At 34.0% G+C, this 24526-nt stretch overlaps 4 protein-coding genes across 5 annotated transcripts; 2 read left to right on the forward strand and 2 right to left on the reverse strand.

Moving 5' to 3' along the window:
* Window positions 1–315: 315 nt before the first annotated feature.
* On the reverse strand, window positions 316–10571 carry LOC114193298 (TRAM, LAG1 and CLN8 (TLC) lipid-sensing domain containing protein). Of its 2 annotated transcripts, none has more exons than XM_085665819.1 (9): window positions 10432–10571; window positions 3575–3778; window positions 3366–3454; window positions 3137–3275; window positions 2256–2330; window positions 1943–2064; window positions 1792–1867; window positions 1587–1646; window positions 316–592 (listed from the first exon to the last, which is right to left on the reverse strand). In XM_085665819.1, exons 2-9 carry the CDS (start codon window positions 3707–3709, stop codon window positions 464–466), a joined length of 825 nt encoding a protein of 274 aa, XP_085521945.1. In that variant the 5' UTR covers window positions 3710–3778; window positions 10432–10571; the 3' UTR covers window positions 316–463. The 2 variants fall into 2 exon arrangements, with proteins under 2 accessions (XP_085521945.1, XP_027938832.1); XM_028083031.2 differs by lacking the exon at window positions 10432–10571 and adding an exon at window positions 4967–5237.
* On the forward strand, window positions 10502–11297 carry LOC146884481 (uncharacterized). The gene has a single exon (XM_085665820.1). It carries the CDS (start codon window positions 10502–10504, stop codon window positions 11078–11080), a length of 579 nt encoding a protein of 192 aa, XP_085521946.1. The 3' UTR covers window positions 11081–11297.
* A 3119-nt stretch (window positions 11298–14416) lies between these two features.
* Window positions 14417–18317, forward strand: LOC114194390 (BTB/POZ domain and ankyrin repeat-containing protein NPR1-like). The gene is made up of 4 exons (XM_028084575.2): window positions 14417–15607; window positions 16092–16845; window positions 17247–17444; window positions 17711–18317. Exons 1-4 carry the CDS (start codon window positions 15047–15049, stop codon window positions 17980–17982), a joined length of 1785 nt encoding a protein of 594 aa, XP_027940376.1. The 5' UTR covers window positions 14417–15046; the 3' UTR covers window positions 17983–18317.
* A 1818-nt stretch (window positions 18318–20135) lies between these two features.
* LOC114193518 (phytoene synthase 2, chloroplastic-like) lies at window positions 20136–22210 on the reverse strand. Its single transcript, XM_028083348.2, has 5 exons — window positions 21704–22210; window positions 21535–21585; window positions 21270–21442; window positions 20798–21033; window positions 20136–20601 (listed from the first exon to the last, which is right to left on the reverse strand). Exons 1-5 carry the CDS (start codon window positions 22068–22070, stop codon window positions 20259–20261), a joined length of 1170 nt encoding a protein of 389 aa, XP_027939149.1. The 5' UTR covers window positions 22071–22210; the 3' UTR covers window positions 20136–20258.
* Between the last annotated feature and the right edge of the window lie 2316 nt (window positions 22211–24526).

Here is a 24526-nt window from a genome sequence, read left to right on the forward strand (position 1 = left end):
AAATCCTAATTATGATTATGAAGAAATTAACATGAAACAAAATGTAAAAAATAGTTCACACGGGAAAAGTTTTATAAATTAATTTACACAAATTAATTTTAACTTATTAAAAGATTATTTTATTTTCTTCTTTAAAAATTATAAAAATGTCATCCAAGTACCTGTTTACATAACACGAAAGAATTAATAAAATTTACATGAAGATTGACCGAGATGAGAGAAGTTATAAACACCACATGCTCTCTACCTCCCAAATTAATGGAACGAAATACATTTAACAATATAATTAAAATTAAACCAATAAATGTACATGAATGGGAGAAAAAAGGCAGAATGAACATATTTATACAAGTTCGAATCTCAGGGGACCCAAACACTTTCAACTGTTTCTGTTCTCTTACATCTGTCACTACACATCATTGACCTGTATTCATTTTCCTAAAATATCACTAAGCACAAACTTTCACTGTCTCTTCGCCAAAGTCTTCTTCAATCCTTTGATAATTTTTGAAAACCAAACCAAGTTCATAATTGATAGCACCAGCGGCACAATAATAACTAACACTTGTCCAAACGACTGCATCTGCTCAACCTGTTTTGAATAATTGTATGACGTCAGATCCTAAGCTTTATAAGTAGACTTTGCTTGACCAGAAATTTGAAGGAAAATTTTTTTGATTCCCATGCAAGCAAGACTATAACATTTATTACAAAAAAAAATGAAAAGATTATCCATTCCTCTTGAATATGCAAAGGGGTGTACATAATTAACCAAACTGAACTGTCAACTAACTCTACCATATTATACTAAAAATACTGAACTGAATCATCATTTTGTAGTTTAGTTTTAGAAACTGAATCTCTCAAATTGCAGTTAGTTCAGTGCTCATTAACTAAAAACTATTTTGTTGATGAAACACATATTAGAATATAGGCACATAGGCCAGAGATCGAGACAGACCGTCCCAAACCGAGAATCAAGACAGACCTGTCTGGACCAAAGATTGTGATGGGTTGAGACGGACAGGTCTAGACCGAAGGTTGTGACCGGTCTACTTTTCGGTTCAGTGCAATCTTTAACGGTTCAGTTCGGCAAAGTTCATTTTGCCCACCCCTAACGGTGCATGTAAATGCAAGAGTCATGATTCAGCCTCATCTCACAACAAACCACTCTCTAATCCCTATCTCGTGTAGGTGAATTTCCAACTATCTAATGGGAAGAACATTCATGACTAAGTTGTTCGCATGATGGATCTACAGCCACAAAAATTGGCTTGCCAAACAAGGAGTCAAACTGTAAATTTGCTGGAACAAGTTCTACAAATTCCATCTTATGGAGGTAATGGTATATACGTGCTAGTGTAAACTGAGAGAGACTACCACACTAAATGCTGATCCTTGCACCCAGAAACTCACCTCACCCTCCCAATTAAACACACACGCATACATATTCAGAAAGTGATATTGTAGGGCACCAAAACATTATTAGTCATCTTAAAAGACCAAAAATTCAATATTAAGATCTGATTGCAAAGCAGCACAAATACCAGAAAATTTCTGAAATTCAATACGTCAGTAGTCATTACCTGATCGAAGTGCAAGTAGACATGGTAAAACATGTATACGAACAAAAGTATTCTGGCAACCTGCACAAAGACCATCTCAGCAAGTATGTCCAAGATGCCAGGATGAGATTATATGTACTCAACCTGACAGGCAATTCAGAATGACTCCACAAATACACAAAAAAAGTGACGTAAATATATTTCAAGCTGTAATGACTTGACCCACCATCCAAGCAATGAATATTACAACTCCATTGATGATATAAGCTTTCGACTTCTTCATTCCAGCTGCATCAAGATACCTTCACAAATACAATATGTGCATAATTAAATCAATTACATGACATATATACTGCAACATTTAAGTGGTAGATTACCATCTCAAATTTATCCCAGGAGTTGTTGTCTCAGAGATCAGGACCATGTATGTGTATAGCTGACCCTCTCCACTCAACATTGAATAGGCTACTGCTACTAAAGAAAGCAAATGATGAATCACCTGAATCAATGTCAGTATAAAGTAACGTTAATCCAGACCCACAACCAAAGAAGGTGAAAAAGGAAGGAAACCAAACTCCTGCCATAATCATCTTCAGATGGGTTCCTATCAAGTGGAATATCTTAAAATTGAATAGAGTTCAGAGGAATAAGTTGGTTTAAATCATGCAAGTCAAAGGATATGATCCTTACATACTCATATCCACCAAGAGAAGGAAAAAACCAAAATATCATCCCAAGGTCAGCGATGAAGTAACCAACAGAAACCTGTTACAATAAAATTAAAACAAAAACGCAAATTTCATAACCAGATATAAATAAAAATGTCTTGCAGATCATAATATGATCTATAAACATAATTTTCTGTTTTACCATTGGATGTATCGGGAAAATAAATCCAATAAAAAGTCCAGATTTGATGTAAATTGTTACTAGCAACATATAGAAAGCATTACTAAAAGGGAATTGGCAGAAGATATGTATACTAAAAATATATGGGATGATCTTTCTTTTCTTTATTTAGCAGAAAAATTAATTATGAAAATCAAGCAGCACCTTACATGCAGCAGAAGCAGAAGGCATATATACTTACTCATCAACAATTTACTTAAAATAGTATTTTTCTTTACCCTGGCAGCCTATTCCTCTTGTCTGTCTTGATTTCGTAACAACAACACATGGGTGTCCTCCAAATTTAACTTCCAGTATGTCTAGTGATTCAGACTTAACTTACAGTATGTCTAGGGATTCAGACTCACCTAAAGTATATTATCTCATACTTCTTTTGGAACTCCACTACCACTACATCATGCCATTCATGTTATCAGAAAATGACATTAGGTCACTAAACAAGATGACATAACATGTAACCCTAGTTGGCATGCAATTCAACTCCATAATCCATTCCTTCATCCAATTGATTAGGTGAACTAGATTTGTTGACATGCCCTCAACAGTGAAGTCAGACAATTATAAGTGATTGTTTATCATAGATAATGATGACGGGCAGATATAAATTGCAAAGAGGAAAAGTAAAGGCAAACAAAATTGGTAAGGGTCTACATCATTCTTACCCCCAGAGCAAATGTAGACCATGAAGAGCTTCGAAATGTAACGAGTTCAGAAAACTGGTCGTCAGAATATAGATTGGAGCAAAACACGAAGTACAATGACATAGTTGTTACGAAAATAGCATGAATCGTTGATATAGAACTGCACAGATAATAGGAAAAAAATCGTAAACATATTATCTTCCTCCTAAACTAAATAAGAACATTCCATGAAATGGAAATATCCACTCACCGATTATTCCACTCAACACGTTGGATTCTAGTGAGACTGGAATAGCTCTTAAAGTGAACAGTGCTAAAAAGCTGAGTCAGATCATAGAACTGGAAAAACAGGGAAAATTTAAAGAGAAATGAAAAATAGATAAATAAGTAACCATAAAAGCTCAAGTCAAGTGAAATACTTTAGAAAATAGAATGCGTATATAATTTATTACACCATACCATCTTGCAAGCAAAAATACCACCGATAATAGAAGTATATGGAATCAGAGGGTCTGCTAACAAATATTCCTTCACAAACAAATTAGCCCGGTTCTGATAAGATTTGAATTTCATCATTTCATTAGAAGCCAACATTGCAACACTACTCCTTGAATGGGAAATCTCTTGAAGATCTTATGAGCTTTCTGCCTTTACTCCTATACCCTGTTTTATGGACAAATACAAGTTTGAAGACAAGATGTTACAAAATTTAAAAGCCAATGATGAATCCTAATTTGTTTTGCCTGTGAAAATGACTAGAGAGTTAAGGATAACTATCACATAAGTCACAAATTGAGGGAAAGAGACTTAACAAATTAAGTATTTATATATCGTGTGCCAAAGGGATAACTAATCAAAACTTTCATATGGACAAAAGCTAGAATATAATCACATTAGGAAAGAAGAAATAGGAGGAATGGGCTTCCTCCTTGCAGAAAAGGATAGTCCACATCCAAAATTAAATAAAAGTGTGCTGATATCTCTCGGTGAAAGCAATCTTATACCAAATCAACTCTAACAAGGTAAGCAAATCCAACGTTCAGAATCGGACAGCAAGAAAGTTGTTTGCATATAAAACACATGGCCACAACACTCTTCTTTTACTCCATCCAAAACCTCTGAAATCAATCAAGAAGGCAAGAAATGCTTCATATCATATCCCATGTACATACCCAAATTTCATCCGAAAGACCAAAATGTCAGTTCCAATTTCCAAATGTTTCTATCCAGCAATGTAAATAACAACCAACAACATTATCGCAGATCCACCAACCAAACCAACATGCGTGAAGTTCAATTATTAATATTTACAGGAAATAAATCATCCATCCGGGGAGGGTGGGAGAAAAATGACATATCAGGTATAAACACTCTTCAACCTAAACAACAGTAATAAACTGTTTATTCATTAATACCAAGCCTAACCAGTTACCACTATAAATATCATTCGCAAGAAAATCAAATAAGTTACAATTCTCTGAATGTCAGTAACTTCTAAAATCAATGCAGAGCTGACAGAAGACACTGACAAACAAGAAAAAAGCGAAAAGTCTTAAATCATCCCATAATTGAATTTCAAAAAAACGAAATCCATATAGGGTTCTAATTTCACATAAAAAAACAGCACCCAACGGTTCATATCAATTGTAGGCCACTTGATCAATCAAGTGAGATTTGAAAGCACCAGCTACTGTAAGTTCAACGACGCAAGAAAAAAGAAAAAAAAAAAAAACATTACATAAAACTCCATAGTAAAACCTTTTGAAAAAACTTTAAAAAAACAACGATAACAATAACCGAATCGTTTAAGCTTTAGCAGCATTGGAGAGAGGAGGGAAGGAAGTAAGGTACCGAAGAAGGGGGAACGGGCGTGAATTGGGCGTAGGGGAGAAATGCGATCGGTTGGTTGGTGCGTGCGTTTTGTAGAGGTGAGAGTGGCGAAGGTGGTGGAATCACGTTGCGTGTGCAGTGGTGATTGGAGAAATGGAAGGAAAAATCTGGAACACCGAAAACCCTAACATGTTGAATCGGATTTGGATTGGATTAGATTGCGATTGGAAGAGGTGAGGCCGAGGAAGAAGATGGCAGAGATAGGAAGAAATATTATGGTTGGGTTGGCACCCGCGTCTTTTATACACTTCTCATTTTTTTCTTTTTTTCTATAAGAAATAATTAACAAAAATAAAAAATAAAACACAACAATAGTTTTGACTGGTAACTACTCAGTTTTCAATCCCTTTCATCAATCACTTCAGTTATTACCTGCGTATGCTTCTTCTCTTGTTCTTATAGTTTTATAATAAATCTCATTTATTGTGTTGGGTTCAAATCGCTTCAATAAATAAAAATGTTGATAATATTTAATAATGGTTATTGAAAAGAATTTTGGAAAATATTCCCATTTAAAATTCATTTATTATTTAATTTTGGTACTAAAATGTTTTTTAACTTAAGTGAGATATGTGTGAGTGAGACTAATCAGGAAAACGTGAGTTGTGTTTCTGCATTGGTAACGACATGAGAATATATTGTGTGTTGAGTGCAGAAAACTCATAAAAGGTTGCGGAAAATGAGGAATCTGTTGTTGATGATGTTGGAAGAAAAGTAGGGTTGTGAAGGGACAAAAGTTGTTTCATCGTTCCATGCTTACACAATACGGTGCGCTTAAACAAAGTGTGTGCTATTTTATTGTCTTATATTGTGAATCAAGGAACAGTGGTCGCATTCATTTTATTTTATTTATTTATTTTGTGCACACTAAGTTTTCATGAATAAAGTTTATTCTAAAGTCTCTTCATTCTATATTATATACTGTGTGCCATAAATTAATGTTTTCAAATATGTTACTGCTAACATTGAAATTAATGACATATTTTATGAATTCAGATATGAATACTTCCCGTACAAGAAATTAAACAACACATTTTATTAGCTGGCTGACTTATACCAACAAAAAATTTAAAAAATTATATATGGAATCTGATAAAATATTGGGTAGTAGCACAAAAAAAAAATAAAACTGCATTATATAAACTTAAACGTGTTTTCAAACTATATACGGATGTATACAATTAAATATTTACCTAAAATTAGGTACTAGTTAAATTACACAGAGTTTAGCATCCATCATAGTTATTATATGTTTCTGTTTCTACATGTTATGCAACTTCTGGTATTAACTATTAAGTTATAATAACCTTTTTTTTATTCGGAAAGTATATTTTTTCAAGTAATATGTCTGTTTAATACTACAAGAAACTAGAATGAAGTGATAGCAACTAATCATTTTTAATGACTATTAAATAGAAATCATATAATTTTTTACATATATAGAATTGCACCTGTAAAAGCATAGTTTTTTTTTTTTAGTTTAAGCTTAATAATTAATAAATAGATTGATAGATTGCGTAAGACCAATATTTTAGCATTAACATGATCAAATGTACGTATAATGTGACGGGACGTGAGAGAAGAATGAATCAACACAATTTTAAAACATAATGTCAACTAATTATACATATTTATATTTAATTAAGTTTTCATCCCAAAAAATATCTCAACAAATATTACATTCTTCCATAATATTTATTTTATTAAAGACTATTTAAAAAACAAAATTATTTATACATGGCGTGATTTATTTTATTAATCTAAAATTAAAGAAGCAATTTTATGAAACACGTCTTTCACATAGTTAGACTTGTGAACTTAATTCAGTCTGTAGGATTTGATTCTTAACCTATGAGTTACGATCAAAAAATTCATAAGATAAAAAATACCAAACAAAATATTCATAACTAAAATGCTAACAACAAATTTATGGTAATGGCTAATCATGGATCGGTCTCTATGAATCAATTTAAAATCAAGATAAATAAAATTGGGTCAAATTCAAGTCAAGTACATAGTTTGACTTAAGTCCAACACAGGTCAAGGTTAATAGGGTCTACACTATGTTGAATTTAATTGAGTCCACATTGGAAAGAGACAAGTTGGACCTATGTTTGGTCGAGTCATGTTGGGTGCACCTCAGACCAAAGCGAGTTGAATGCACCTTAGACCGAGTTGGATCGAGTCCATTTGAGCTTTATCAAGTCAAGTTGACCTATATAAGACCAAGTCGAGTTGGGTTATCAGAGTAAGTAAAGTCGGTTTCTTGTTAAATTAAGTCAATTTAAGCTTGGGTCTACATTGATTCAAGTAAGTCAGACCTATCTCGGGTTGAGTTGAGTTAGGCCTTTTTTTAGCTAAGTTAAGTCGAACTCATATTGGACTAAGTTAAGTAGGGCACACCTCGTGTAAAGTTAGATTGGACCCATCTTGGACTAAGTAAGGTCAAACCCATTTTAAGCAAAATCGAGTCACGCCCACCTCGAGCTGAGTCCAATCAAGGCAACCTCAAGGCTAGATAAGTTAGGCCCATGATAAACTTATTAGAGTTATGTTCATGTTAGACAAAGTTGAGTCAGGTCGCGTTGTTAGACCAAACATAGTTAGGCTCACATCATACTAAATTTAGGGGTGGGCATGGATTGGATTTTTAAAGATCCAATCCAAATCCATTTTATATCCAATTAATTTGACCAGATATTGGATCCAAATCATTTGTTCTTTGCATAACTAGTTTGAATTTTTTTTAAACCAAATCTAAATATTTGGATCAAGTTCAAACACCAAAAGTCAAAATTTATTTTTTATAAAAGAAAATAAAATTGAATTTTCTAAAACTTGTGTTGTCGACCCGACCGAACCCGTCTCAATCCTCGACTTGGTCCAACCAGTCTCAACCCTCGGGTTTGACTCGCCCATCTTGACCCGTGACTCTGGCCAACCAATCTTGACCCTTGATAAAGGCCAACCTGTCTCACCTTTCGATCCAAGTCAACCCATCTTGACCTTCGATCTAATCTAACTCATCTTGATCTCATGCCCATGTTAGCTATTATTGACCTTTCAATCGAGGTCGACTCCACCGAATTCGGTTGCGCCATCTTGGCATAATTCAACTAAATTTTGAGTAGGGTCAACTCGGTTGACCTTCAACTTGGACTGACCTTCTCGATCTTCAGCCTGCATAGGTTAGTATCAACCTTCGGCTCAGATAAGCTCATCTCAACCTTCAACCTTGGTCGGTCCGTCTTGACCTTCAACCCAGATCGACTTGGTTTGACCTTGCGTTTGGGTTGATCCGTTTCGACCTTCCGCCCATTTCGACCTTTGAACAAGGTCGGCCTATCTCGATCTTTTGCCTGACCCTGACCATCTCGACCTTCGTTAGGGTTAGTCCGTCTTGACCTTTAGCTCAGGCTGACCCGGCTCGACCTTCAGCCAAAGCGACCTAGTTTGACCTTGCGTCTAGGTTGACTCATCTTGACTTTCGGTTTGGACTGGCCCGTCTTAACCTTCAATTTGGATTGAGTCGTCTTGACTTTCAGTCTGGGCTAACCCATTTCGATCTTCAGCCTTTGGATTGGATATTTAGATTTTTCAAATATTTGAAAATATGGATTCAAAGAATAGATATCCAATCCAAAAAATTTACAAAACATATATTAGATTGAAATCTAGATTTGATAAAATAGATTTTAAATGAATTAAATTTTTAATAAAATAAATTTTAAATTGATTAGATTAAAGAAAAAATTGATCGAATCCTAAAAAGTTGATTTTTGCTCACACTTCTAAACTGATTTGACACCCACCTTGGATTAAGTTGAGTCAGACTAACCTTTGGTTAAATCTAATTGAGCTCACATTTAATCGAGTATAGTCGAATCCCACATTATATAAAGTTAAGTTAAATTGATTGAATTTAAGTCAAATTAGACTTACATCAAGTCGATCCGAATGAAGTTCAAATTATATCATGTTAATTCAAAACGAAATAGAATTATTAAGTTTTGGATCCATGTTGTGTAATGTTGAATTGACCCAAATTCAAATTGAATTAAACTGACCAATCAGGACAAGTTAGTTTAGACCCAAACATACCTATTAAATTAAAAATATTTAAAATTTAATTAAAATTTTATAGTATATATGGTTAGAGATGTCAAAATGGGTTTCAACCCGTGAGCCAACCCGGCTCACCACGGGTTCGAGCCGGGTTGGGTTAAGAAAAATTCAACTTTTTCAAAAGTGGGTTGAACTCAACCCGGCTCACTTAACCCACGGGTTAAATGGGTTCGAGCCGGGTTGAAGGTGGGTTGGCCCACTTAACCCACCAACATTTTTTTACAATTTTTTTTTTAAATTTTCTTTTAATTTTTTAATTATTTACTACTCCAATTATATTTGTTCACAATTTCATATTTTTAAATGCTAAAATGTTGCTTAATTATATTTGAATTATTTGAATGTTTAATTAATTTGATTGTCAAGTTATATATATGTTGATACTTTAATCTTTAACTATAATCTTTATAGTAAATTACTCAAGTAACCGTCTTATAAACAATTTTTTCTAAATTAGCATGAAAAAAATGTATAATTTTTTTTATTTATATTTTGTTGAATAGCATGACAGAAAATTTGTAATATTAGTCATGCTTTCTTAGACTAATGGATACTTTCTTGGAAATAATTCTTCATATATTGGTGATGAGCGTGATCAAAATATTGGTTCTTAATTTTACTATGATTGTCATCTCATGGGTTACTTAAAAATTTATTTAAATATTTGAATAATAAAAAAAAATAATAATTTTTTTAGGTGGATTAGTGAGCCAACCCACTTAACCCACCAACCCGTGGTGGGTTGAGCCGGGTTACAAAATTTCTGGCTCACCAGAAAGTGAGCCGGGTTGGGTTCACTCATTTTGAACCCGGCTCGTGATGAGCCAACCCGTATGAGCCGGGTTGGCTCACTTTGACGTGTCTATATATGGTTAAACCTACTTTACTCTTAACTCTAATCCATTTTAAATAAAAGAAAGACATACAATTTTTCAATCCAACCATTTAATTTTTTTTTTACCAATAAACACCTTATTTGAAAGCGAATTAAAGTTTAGTAATGAATTAAATGGACACTTCCACCCATTACGTTCTGGGCAGCTCTAAGTGAGACAAAAATACTAAGCAAGTAAATCATAGTTATTGACAATTGATAAATTAGATAAATGAACTCTATAGAAGAATAAAAAATGTGTTGAAACAACTAACGTTAGTTGAATGAGTAAATATTACTCAAAACTATATAATTGATGACTTTTCATGAGAATGATGAATGACTTATTATGAATATAACAAATAAATATCTCAAAAAACACCAATATTATTGTTGCCATTTGTGGATATTAAATTGGGAGAGTTACCTGCAAAAAAGCGAAGGTGAAAATAAAAGGATGAGCACTGAATTGAAGAAGTGTGGTTTGGAAGAAGAAAATGGGAAAGTTGAAGTCGAAAGTGATTATAGCGATGAAAGGGCACCCAGGAAGCGGGAAAAGCACGTTAGCGGAATCCATAGCCTCATCGCTCGGAATTCCTGTGTTAGACAAAGATGACGTCAAAGACTGTACCCAACCGTTGCTGCTAACCTCACCCGCCTCACTCCTCAACGACCTCTCATACGACGTCATCTGTCAGATTGCCTCCACGCAGCTCCGCCTCGGCCTCAGCGTCCTCCTCGACTCTCCGCTCTCCCGCCGCGCGCACCTCGACCGCCTCCGCCGCCTTGCCAACGCCCTCTCCGCCCGCCTCCTCATCATCGAGTGCCGCCCCGCCGACCAAAGCGAGTGGCGCCGGAGACTGGAGGCGCGCGGCGGTGGCGCGGGCGGACACAAGCCGGCGACGTGGGAGGAGCTGGAGAAGCTTCTGGAAGGATACGCAGGGTGCACGGAGTATGACGTGGGGGACGTGGCGAGGCTCGTCGTGGATACAACCGCAAATGTCCCTTTCGAAGAGATCTGCGCCACTGCGTTGGAGTTTATCTTCACTCATGCTGCTACGCCACTTGAGATCTAGCCACGTGGCTTTCTAATATCATTCTCACAGTAATATCTTCTCAATACGTACTGTAGGATAGAGCATTGTAAATTATTGTAATAACTAGTTTGCACACAAATATATATATTTATATATACATTCTTTGTTGTATTTATTTGTTTGATTAAGTGTATGTTATTTGATAAAAAAAATCTCTTATTTGGTTATGTAAAAATAAAAGAGAAAATAAAATATGTTGTAATAGTTAAATGTTTTTATTAAAGAATAATAAAAGTAAAACTATTTTAATCATTTGGGTTAAGTTTATCTCTTATTTCTATCCAGAATTGAGGCCATTACAATTTACATAAACGGGCCTCGCATCCTTTACTTCTTCTCACCTAAGGACCAAATAAGAGAGGCCGCTACTTCTTGCACCCTACTTTTATTTTCTTTCTGCACCCCGTAATTAATAAAATATCTGCTCAATCCTTAAGTTAATAGTAAAGTGAACCTAATTTTTCCTCCCTTGCACCCCCTTCTCCAATCCCTTTCCCACCAGCATCGTCACACTTCTATCATACCCGACACTCGATAATATTTGAATTAATATTAAAATAATTCAAATATTTTAATAATAAATAATTTAAATATTATCATGAAATATGCTTCAAACATCAGAAACTTAACAAAATTTGATTAAAAAAATTAAATTCACATATTTTTTAAAAATAAATGATTAAATTGGTCAAAATTTTTGAAAAGATACTAATTTTAAATTTCATTCAAACTTAAAATATTAAAAATATATTTAACTCTATTTTGTAGCAACTTTCCTTTAGCATGAGCAGAAGGCGACGAAAGAGTCACAGTTGATACACTTTCAATTTTATATTCAATATTAGATATTTTAAAAGGTATTTTTAGATTCAAAATGTCAAAAAAAATTCCGTATTTTAAAAGGTATTTCGGAAACTATTTTTGGATCCAGAAAATAACTTTCATAATGCTTGTTCTGAGTTTGGTTTTATATTCTAAAATAACTGTTATGGGAGGTATTTTCAAATCTCAAACTGAAAAAAATATTTTTTGAAATACGAAAAAAAGTTTGTTTCGAAAATTATTTTCATATCCGAAAATTAATTTTGGAATACCCGTTTATCATTTTTGTTTATATTATGCATTGACCGTTCTAGAGGATCTCTTAAATTCAAAAATATCCTACAGAATGATCAAAATATAAAAGGAATTCCAAAACATATATTTCATAATGTATTTTGGGATCCGAAAATATTTTTCAAAACACATATTCCAAATTTTTTTTATATACCTGATTGAGTATTCTGAAATATAAAACATCTAATTTGAATATTCAAGGTACAATATCTTTGAAAATCTAATTTGAATCCACTTCTTATATTGTTTATGGAATTTTCTTTTTACAAATATACAAAATCTAAATAACAAGAAAAAAAAAGGTTATATGTATACTCCTAGATGATATGTATCATTTTGAGTATATGATTTAACATTTTTTATTTTATTTTTAAGTAAAAAATAATATAATAGTCCCTGAAATTATAAGTTATGAGAAAACTTATATTGAAAACACTACTTTTAATAAAAAAATTAAAATAAAAGGCTTTAAAGTTTTTTTTCTCATATATCGCTTTTCTTGTCTATTTTTAGTCATAAAAAAAAATTCATCTCACACTTGATTCCAACAATTTACAAATATAGTGTTCAATACTATGATCAAAATAAAGTCTCTTAGGTGAAGAAAGTCGTGATGATAACAGTACCAAATAAATTAAGAAATTTATAAAGAATTTTCAGTATTGAAAATTGAATGTGATACGACATTGTGCTGTGTAAAGAAAGTGCTGATATATGTACTTATTTAGTAGAGTTATAAAAAAATAAAATTGCTTATAGTAACCACATTAAAATGAACTCTTTTAGGAAAATGATATTAATTTCAAATGATGATTTATGGTTGTTAAGAAAGTAACATCATAGTTACTTCCAACTATCTATAATTTAAGATCTAACGTTGGATCTGGTCAAAAGCATATATGTCTGACACGTGTCTAAATGTCGTAAGATAAGAAATGGTTAAATATTATAATAAAAAAAGATAATGTGAAAACTGAAAGCAGTAGAATCTGATACACCCAAATTCAAACGATTCTATCTGCACAGAATTCGATGTGCTCCTTCTTCATTGGACAATCACAAATCAACATTCTCTTTGAAATTGCTATTTAACACGTTCATTTTTAACATGGTGCACCACTAAAGGACAAATATTTACGTTGGACCACTGTTCCAAGTGATAATAATAATAATAATAAAAAAGTTCAATATGTTTTTTTGATAAAAATTGAAAGTAAAATTAAAATTTGTTTATATTATAAATTTGATATATTTTAATTTTTAAACTTTAAAATAAATAAATATAATAGTTCTAATCGACCGTGTTAATATATATTTTTTAAATAAAAGTTCAAATTAATACTTAATTAAAACGTGTCAGTAACAACTCAATTGTAGTCTAAAATATCAAAATTTAACATAAAAAGAATACGTCAAACTACTTTTGAAAGTTTAAGAATCACACTACAAGACAAAAAATAAATTTTAATTATAAAAAGCCTTCACCACTTTGTCATAAGTAACTCAAATTCTACTTGCCTTTTCTTATAACACTTTCCTTCTTATTTTTGCCAATCCAATATTAAAATATTCTATTGTATCTGTAATTTTGTTTCTATAATTTCACACTCCGTCCGAATATATATATATATACACGCACAGAGAAAGAGCATCAATCACAGAAAAGCGAAAAAGAAAGATAAATGCTGTTAATGTTCTTCCTAATCCTTTGGTTTGTACATTATAACTGAAACTGGTGGAACATACAACTATCATATTTTTTATATTATCAGAGAGAATAAATTTAATTATGACAAAACATATATACACTTTTTAAGATGATTTTTTTCCCCTTAATTGTTCAGGGAAAGTCTGATTAGTATTTTCCTTTTCAATTATAATCTAATTTAATATCCTATGAACTAAAACAGTTATGAAATCTAAATCATCATGTCGTTTGTAGAAGGAACAGAGGCTGTGAGAGATTAACATCAAGAGGAAAAGTCTTTCACTGCTGTGCTTAAATAAACTCCCTAACCACTTTTTCCTTTTCAAATCACATGTTTTACATATGCATTTTGATAAAACACTGTGACAATACTCGGTAATATTTATTTATTGCATTAGGAAAAGAAGAAAAATTGAGAGAGAATAAGAAAAAGAAAAAAAAAAAGAAAGACAGAACAAACCAACGCGGTAGTTCCAGTTTTGTTTCCCTTTGAGGAAAACAGGGATTCTCGGTTACCGAGCATCATCTCTCTCTCTGTTATTTTCCCTATCTTCTCTTTCCATTCATTGGTCAACTTTTTCTTCATTTGTTCACTTTTTCTTTCCCTTCCCAAGTCTTCCCTTCTTAGCTTCAAGGGACTTTTTCAGACCCTTCACTATTCTTCATGTCAAACTAGCCATGTTCTTCACTTTTTGTTTCTTTTCTTCTTTGCAGCGTTTTCAAGCCTCTTCCAACTCTCTCTTGCTCAAGCTTTTTGATTCTGGTTCATTCTCTCAAGCTGCTGTTGTTGAGTTCATCTTCACTCTTAACTCTAAGGGTCACACTCTGTAATGTTTTATCCTTCCTTGCCTCTGGGTTTCTCTTTCCGTACAAGTTAACTGATAAAAGTACAAACTTTATTTGATGGGTCTTCCCCAGATGAAAAATTTATGCTTTCCAGGAATCTGAGTTTTGTTGCTTGACTTGCAAGTGACTTTGGTAACTTTGCTTATAAGAGCTTGGTTTGTTTAGCTGTATAATTTGTTGGGTAGCTTTTCGATTGAGATGGGTACTTGAAGGGGTTTGGTTTCTTCTTCCGGTTCTAAATTAAGTCAACCAGTTGTTTGACTCAATTGGAACCTATGGTGTTTGGGGTCATGGATAACTCAAATGATTCATCGTCATCCTTGAGTTTTGTATCATCTCATCTCTCACATGGTTCTAGTAATCACAACGTGTCTTCCTCTACCAGCAATGAGCATGGGGCAAATATTGAAATTTTGACTCTGAGTAAGCTCAGTGGAAGCCTTGAGAAGTTACTGATTGATGCTGAGTATGATTACAGTGATGCTGAGATTCTCGTTGAAGACATGTGTGTGGGTGTTCATCGCTGTGTATTGGCCTCGCGTAGTCCTTTTTTCCATGAGCTTTTTAAGAAAGGAACGGGTGGATCAGGGAAGGAAGGAAAACCAAGGTATCTCATGTCGGAATTGGTGCCTTATGGCACCGTTGGATATGAAGCTTTCCAAGTTTTCTTGTATTATTTGTACACTGGAAGGTTAAAAGCTTCACCAACAGAAGTAACAACATGTGTTGATGAAACATGTATCCATGATGCATGTCGCCCTGCTATCAATTATGCCTTGGAGCTCATGTATGCTTCTGCAACTTTTCAGATGAAGGAGCTGGTTTTACTTTTTCAGGTATGTTGTGTTTTAGGCTGTGTATTTCCTCATTTCTAGTTCTTTTTCCTTTTCATTGCTAATATTTTCACAGAAGTGTTGAAATGTGACAAATTTGAAGCACTTTCACTAATCATTCTCGGCTGAAAAACTCAAAAAGACCCTGTTAATACCAAGAGTTGGATTCTCTACTGCATTTTTCTATGCTTATCCTCCTCTTCAGTAGAGGACATGACTAGAAAAATCAGTTGAGAATCTGGACTCTATAATACTACTCCCAAAGTTCACCTATTGGCTAAGACGAACAGCATATAAACATTATAGTTTTTGCAGGTTTTGGAAACTGTTTCCAAATTTACATGCTTATCTTTAGGAATTGTTCAACATTTTATCTATTTTTGTAGCAAACATGTTCTGAAACAGATTTACTCCTAGTCTGCATGAAAACACACATGCATACTTTTGATTCCTGCTATATGATGTGAATGTGTCTTAACTGATGCAGCGGCATCTCCTAAACTTTGTTGAGAAGGCTCTTGTGGAGGATGTGATTCCAATTCTTCTGGCTGCTTTCAACTGCCAAATAGACCAGCTTCTCTCTCGGTGCATTCACAGAGTTGCAAGGTCTGATTTTGACATCATATGTTTGGAAAAAGAGCTCCCTCATGAAGTTGTGACTGAAATCAAATCGTGCCGTCTCTCATCTCAGCCAGAATCCGCAGCTGATGCAATGGAAGTGGAGCCTGTGAGTGAGAAGAGTATAAGGAGAATCCATAAAGCATTGGACTCTGATGATGTTGAGCTACTGAAGCTTCTTCTGAATGAGTCTAGGGTCACCCTAGATGATGCATATGCCCTGCACTATGCCTGTGCCTACAGTGATTCCAAGGTTATTCAAGAAGTTCTTGGTCTAGGTATGGCTGATATTCTTCGGAGAAATTCCCGAGGATACACGGTTCTTCATGTGGCTGCAAGGCGAAAGGATCCATCCATTTTGGTGGCACTGCTGAATAAAGGGGCATGTGCAACTGATACCACTCCAGATGGTCAAACTGCTCTTTCGATTTGTCAGAGGTTGACAAGACGCAAGGATTATCATGAGAAGACAGTGCAGTGTAAGGAATCTAACAAGGACAGGCTCTGTGTTGATGTCTTGGAGAGGGAGATGAGAAGAAGTTCTATGACTGTGACTATGTCTGTATCATCACAGTTAACAGCTGATGATTTGCACATGAGACTGGATTACCTTGAAGATAGAGGTATTGCTTTCACTTGTCTAGGTCACTCTGTTTTCATGAATATTGGGTCTGAGTTGGAAGTTTGAAAGGGTAAAACAATCAACTCAACGAACAACAAACTTTGTTCAGTCTGATAGACTATAATCCATGACTTTTATGTTAAGAAGTGAACTTTAAGCTTAACTCAATCTTACAAAATTAGTCTGTAAGATCAAGTTTGTACTCGTTTATATACTGTAAAATGATCTTATTTCTAATTGATTATCTCTGGTTGATATAAGACTTTTAATAATAATAATCAAAAGTTGTCATTGTACTTTAGGTTTATGCATGCATCAGAATCACAGTGAAACAGTATTTTCATGATGCTTTTCGATTTAGAACCATGTGATCATGAAAGTAACATGTTCCATATGTTGCAGTTACATTTGCTCGGTTGTTGTTTCCTGCTGAGGCTAGGGTAGCCATTGAGAATGCTGAGGCAGATTCATCATCACTGTACGCAAACGAATCAGCTTTGAAAGGCACAAATGGAAATCTAAAAGAAGTTGATCTAAATGAATCTCCCTCTGCTCGAACCAGAAAACTTCAGTTAAGACTGCATGCCCTTATGAAAACAGGTATGCCCTTAGACAACTTTGAAATTACATCCTATAATGATTATGCATGATAGTGGAATATGAACAAAACTTGTTATATCAACACCAAATCAAGCTTGCATGACCTTGGTTGAAACCTGATACCGATACGTTAAGAAGTGGACTTTAAACTTAACTCAGTGTTACACTTTATCAGTTCATACCTTGTAGTATTTATGACAAATAACTTTTCTGCAGAATGCCTTTTTCTTTTGTTCTTATGATAAAGTTGAATGAATTTTGTACAGTTGAGAATGGTAGGCGATTCTTTCCCCATTGTTCAGACGTGCTTGATAAGTTTCTGGAAGATGATATGCCAGATGTGTTCTTCCTAGAGAAGGGTAGTGAAGAAGAACAGAGAATGAAGAAAGCACGGTTCATGGAACTTAAAGATGATGTGCAGAAAGCATTTCACAAAGACATGGCTGAAAATAACCACACAGCTTTTTCATCTTCAGTGTCTTCTTCATCATCTTCAACTCGGAGGGAAGGTCTTAACCACAGAGTGAGGAAAAAATGAACTCCATCTTCTGCTAGAGTTGTGCTGCAACTTCCAAGTATCAGAAGAAGCTGTGGAATATTCAGTAAATAAGATGTTGTGTTAAATTAGAGGGTTTTGCTAAAGGAACAAGCACATTTTTTCTAGCTTCATTTTTGTTTCTTACACTTGTTGGACCAAATGAAGAACAAAGGAAGAACTATATTGGCTTGTAGTATATTTTTTATCCTTTTCCAAGAACCAAAACTACTTGTAAAATATCTTACATTGATACCTTATTCAACATCCTAGATTTGACTGAATGTATAAATAGAAATAATTATTTTAAAACTTATATACAAAACTGTTTGATGTCATTTTTTGTTGATTACCTTTTTTAGTTGTAAGATTACTATTTTGAAACTTTGTATTTCTTTTTTTTTTTTATAAGAATTTCTTAATCATTTTCACCAAAACATATTTAATTACTTTATTTCACAAATTGTAGATATTGTGAATTTTCTCTTTCTTGTGAAAATTGAATAGTTTAATTTTATGAACTAAAATTTTACTATTTTGAAAAATAAAATACAAAAATTACAAAAAAAATTTAATGTTAGTAATTAAATTAATATTTTTTTATTGATATGAATTAAAATACTTGTCTTGTATTTAGGTATGGAGAGAAGACTCTTACAATTTTATTTACTAAAAGCATATAAAAACAGAGTAATGGATTTTTCTTAGAAAATAATTAATTTTACAATGATATACCATGAAAAGAGAAATCTAATGTTACATGTCCAATTAGATTTTTGTTTCTTCTTCTTGTGAAGAACACGTGAGAAGAGATTATGTTATGATTGATGTTAGAGACATTTAAACTAATTATATATTAATGGATTCCAGCAAAGCTCACAGTGGATGTCACAAGATTTTTTTTTTTATAAAAAATTCCCCTTATTTTAATCATCTGGGTCAAAGGATCTAAATTTCAAAAGGCCCAACACTTTCTCCATTTTTATTATATTATGGTCCTTTAAAAAAATTGAGTCACACTTTTTCAGAAAGAATGATCGAGAATATAAAAAAAAAAAATACTTTTTTCCAAAATGAAGGGCTTTTATTTATTTATTTTCGTAAAAGGGAATGTCCTTTTATTATTCATATTGCTATTGGGCTATTGAAAGGAATCATGAAGGACTTTTTCTTGTTATACTTCATTATTGTTAACTGCACTCCTATATTAATAAAAGAATAAAATAAACATATATATGAAACAACGTGAAAGAAGAAACACGTATTATATACACTCTGAAAAGCTTTTGAAATTTTGGGTTTGAGATGTATTTCACGTATTCTGAAAAAAATGTTTGAAAATCTTGTTCCAGAAGTTCTATTTCAAAATTTTTATTCTAAAAAAAATTATTTTGGAAATCATGTTTTGAAATTACAGTTTTATAAATTAAGGAAAAAAACTAGTTTTATAAAGCTTGTTTTGAAAAGTATTTGAAAACTTATTTTGAAAAAATAATTTTGACAAGTTTGTTTCAAAAAATTTATGTCCAAAAATATTATATATTTCGGGAAAGTTTGTTCTAGAAATTTTATTTTAAATATCCTATTTAAAAAATTCTGTTCCAAGATTACTGTTTTGAAAATTTCAGAAAACTTATTCTGAATGATTTGGGGAACAAATAATCTAAAAATATTTCAAAATGTAAAATCATCATTTTGTTAATATACAGTTGAAAATTACGAAACTGCACAAAGAAAAAGCCATCATAAAGTTGTTGGTTGAAAGCCCAACATAGCCTAATTGGTGGTAGAAAGCCCAAAAAAAAAAGTGTGTCCGATAATAGAATTGTGGATCGAGCACTCAAAAAACCTTTCATGAAACATCTCTTCTTATCCTAAAAAGAGTATCTCAAATGTAAAATTTAAATTCTAAAGTACCCTTTTCAGAATTAAAAAGAGAAAAGGTGTAACTAACTTTTTCTAAAACTATCTTCTCTGAGAAGTTTTATTGCATATAATAATGTAAAATTATCTCCTGAGAAAAGTAGTTGTGATTTCTATTAAGAAACTATACTTTAATCTCTTCATCAATGAGATTATGAGTCATTTTACTTACCTTGAAATCTTAACATATGTATATAAAAATAACTTCAATGAGAACTTTGAAGAATGGTATCTGATATTTATGATATGGATTTGATTAAATGAATGGATTGCCATTGTTGTTGAATGAACTTCAGATGTATACAATTCTAACTAGGTATCACAGTTTATTTTGTCTTAACCATTTTGGTTAAGTTCTAAGGGCCTAGAAATGAAAGACCATAGGCAAGAGGAAGTGACAAGAGCTTCTTGGCTTTTCCTACATAAGCCCTTTTTGTGAAGTTATTATAGTCATTGGCTTCAATAGAATCTAATATTTGCCTATACAACAACAGTGATGCCCACACTGGCCACCTGCTAGCAGAGTTTAGTTCTGCAACTCCTTTCTCAGCCTCATCAAAAAACATCCTTGCCCTCTTTATCTGTCCCTTCATGAATTTCCTCCATTTCTCTGTAACTTTACCTCGGAAAATGTCATCATCTGAAAGTCCAGCTTTTGCCAATTCATCTTGTGGCAGATACACTCTCCCTCTTCTCGCACTGCAATCATCAAAAACTACACCAAATTAGACAATGCTATCAACAACTAAAACTAGAGTCTAACATAAACAGTGCAAAAGTTTTTCCATTGTCAATCATTAATCTGTCACTAACATCATGTGCAACAAACTTCTACACTATTGGTGCATATAGTATTTAAACATTGTCTGGCATAGAAGTGTTCAAAGAACCTTACTCTTCTCCCACATCTCTGAGTATGTTGGTAAGTTGATTTGCAATGCCTAGAGCCAATGCAGCATTATAAATGCACTCTGTTGAAGCCTTTGAGTCTGGTGCTATCCCCATTACTGGCACACTCATAAGGCCTACTGTTCCAGCAACATAGTAGCAGTAAAGGTACAGTTCATCAAAGTTTTCGTATCTTGATTTCCTAAGGTCCATCCTCATTCCTTCTACCATGTCCTTAAAGGGCTGTTTCAAAGACACAATTCAATGTCATTAGGATCAGTTTCAGTTCAGCACATAAGTTTCACTATTCTGTTTTGTCAGAATCAATGACTCCTCTATATCATTTCATCTGGGTACTCATAAATTACCAAAACAAAGCAATTTTTCACTGAAGAATAACACAAAAAGTAGCTACAAAATAAGTTTAGTCCAAAAATGGTGTAAAGCTGAATCTTTGATTTGGCATGTGAAGTAAGTACCTGAATATCAACTGGGTACTTTGAGACAGTATGTGAGAGAGCAGCATCGTACATATCATAGGGTCGACCTTCAAAAACATCGGTTAATCGTTGCTCCCATCTATCCAAGGCACCAGGGGTGATGTGTGAAGAGTTTGGTCCATCAACAAGTTCATCAGTTCTTCTGCACCACACTGCAATGGACAATGATTAGTCAAATCCAAAACAAATCTCACTGAAGAAGAACCTGAAAGTAGCATTTAGCAGTAAGTAATATGAGAGATACCATAAATTGCCCAAATGGCTTTTCGTCGCTCTGAAGTCATCAACTGTGTGCCTAAAAAGTTTACATTTTTTAACACAATTGGTTAGGTCAATGAACAAACAATGATTCTAATTTCTAAACCACGTAATGTAAGAAAAGGGGAACTAAAATTCATCAGAAGAAGTACTACCTAAGTAAAATGTCTTGGCATACTCAGAACACACTTCACCACACCGATCATAAGCCACATTCAACAGATCCCCATTGGTGAAATCAGCTCCAACCTCTTTCTCAAAATCTACACCAATGTTTGAACCCCTTTTGTTCTCTTTCACTAGAGCTGCTTGCTTCAGCACCACATCATAGACCCTCTCCTCTGAGGATCTTGAAGGGTCACCAGCCACTGCAGTGGAAAAAGCAGAAACCCCACTCGCAAAGCTCAGTCCTGAAAACCTTCTCTGGTTTCTTTCACCACTGCTACTCCTTCCTGCAAAGCCCACCAAGGAGTTGATGTTCTCTTTGGGTCCACAACTCACCCAAACAAGAACACCAGACATCTCAAGAGCAGGGAAAGTTTCTTCCTTTCACTACTTTCAGCTTCAAGAGTAGTGAAGGATGAAAATGAAGAAACCTCTGAGAACAATGCAGTTTGGTTTGTGTATGAGGTTGTTGTTTTTCTGAGGTTGTAACTAATTTCAGAAACAGACCAAGGATATATAGAAAAGGAGATTGTGAATGTAATGAATTCCATAGCCTACACATGTCAAAATGTATGGACAGTGGCCTTGTAATCCTCAATGTGATCAACTTGAGATCATCTTCTTTGTCTTTTAGTCCAACACTGTCTCTCTGCTTTTAAGCCACAATTTTATTTTGTTTTTGTATTTTATAATAATAACCAACAAAAGGGTTACCAAGTATTTTTTTTATAGCATAAAAATGAAAGTTTATTGTTTTGAAAGTTTTGAGTTGAAAATAATATTTTAGTTTATTTTGTAAATTTTTTTCACCACTCATTGCTATGCAATTTTTTTTCTTGTTTATTCCGAGTTTTCATGGATTTCGTGTTTACGTGTGGTCCTGTGATTTGGTTTGCTTGCGTTGTATTCATAAATTTGATGGCTCAAACGTGTTTGAAATTCTTTTCGGGAGCATTACTCTGTCCAAATTCAGAGTGCAAATTTTCTGTACACATTCATTCGGATTATGTCTTCATTCACATTTTGTTGGGTATTGGGATCCCTTCCTATGTGGAGAAAAGGCCCAAAATTTGAGAAGCCCATGTCTCACTTAACCTAGTGGAGAGGAGGCTATAAAAAAAGAGAGAGGCAGAACAATAGAGTCGGAATACACTGAAAGCCCTAACACATAGAGGGAGAGGTAGAGGGAAAATTCTGTTCACGTTTTTCACATAGCTGTCACAATAAATTCGGCGCTGCGGATTCGTTCACCGTTGGATCGGGCTGAAATTTTTACAGCAGGTTCGGAACTCATTGCTCTTCATTCTGACCGGTCAGATCTTTGATACGAGGTCTGAGTTGGGAGATATTAATTTCGCACTGCAGCAGTGATTTGTAGAGGTTTTCCCCTCTTGTTCTTCTCTATTTGAAAACTTTGTTGCTTTGTTATTTGGTTGGGTGTTGGCACTAATTTGTGCTATTGATTGAGACTCTTTTGTACTCTTGTTGATCATAGTGGAGTTATTTCTTTGGTCTGGACGACTCGTGGTTTTTACCCTTGATTTGAGGGGTTTTCCACTTTAAAAATCTTGGTGCCTTTATTTGTGCTTTTGGTGATTTATTATTGCTGCTCTTTGATTATTGCTCCTCATAGATTCTTGCAAGTTAGGGGAAATTATATCCGCTGCATTCTCTGGTATATTGTTTATTGTTGTTTTCCCCATCAGAGTGGTATCAGAGCTCTTGGTTGGGCTATATTTACTTGCTTGAATGATTGAGGCAAATGCAAAGATGGTTGCTTTGAATGGTACAAATTATCATTTGTGGAAGGGCAAGATGAAAGATTTATTATTTGTCAAGAAATTGCATCTTCCGGTCTTTGCTACACAGAAACCAGATTTTATGTCTGAAGAAGAATGGGACTTTGAGCACCAACAGGTATGTGGTTTTATTCGGCAATATGTTGAAGATAATGTTTATAATCATATTGCTAATGAGACACATGCCAGAGCTTTGTGGGAGAAGATTGAGTTTTTGTATGCTTCTAAGTCGGGCAATAATAAATTGTATTTGTTAAATTGCTTGATGAATTTGAGGTACAGGGAGAATTCTTCTATTTCTGATCACTTAAATGAGTTTCAAGGGCTCCTAGATCAATTGTCAGGAATGGGCATAAAGTTTGATGACGAAGTTATGGGGTTATGGTTGCTTAATACTCTACCAGAGTCTTGGGAGGTATTTCAGGTTTCAATTACAAACTCTGCCTCGAATGGTGTTGTTTCTTTTCAGATGGCAAAGAGCGGTGCTCTTAATGAAGAGATGAGAAGGAAGGCACATGGTTCTTCATCTCAGTCTGAGATGCTTGTTACAGAAGCTAGGGGGAGAAGTCAGAAAAAGGAACATAAAGGTGGTAGAGAGAAGAGTAGGAGCAAGTCCAAGTCAAGATACAAGAATTTAGAGTGCCATTTTTGTCATAAAACTGGGCACATTCAGAAATACTGTTTTAAGTGGAAAAAGGAGAACAAAGACAAGAAGGGCAAACAGAGAGAGAATGATCATGATGATGATGATCGTGTCACTACTGCTACAGATGGTGATCTTGTTCTTCTTCGTGACTTTGAGTCCGTTAATCTTGTATCTGATGAGAGCATGTGGATTATTGATAGTGGTGCTACACTGCATGTTACACCTAGGAAGGAGTTCTTCACATCTTACACTTCTGGTGATTTTGGAGTGTTGAAGATGGGTAATGATGGTGAGTCTAAAGTGATTGGTGTTGGTGATGTTTGCCTGCAAACCAACATGGGAGTGCAGTTGTTGCTTAAAGGAGTCAA

Source organism: Vigna unguiculata, chromosome 8 (assembly GCF_037176805.1).
Source record: "Vigna unguiculata cultivar grain cowpea cultivar isolate G323 ecotype 2 chromosome 8, ASM3717680v1, whole genome shotgun sequence".
Classification (NCBI taxonomy): domain Eukaryota; kingdom Viridiplantae; phylum Streptophyta; class Magnoliopsida; order Fabales; family Fabaceae; genus Vigna; species Vigna unguiculata.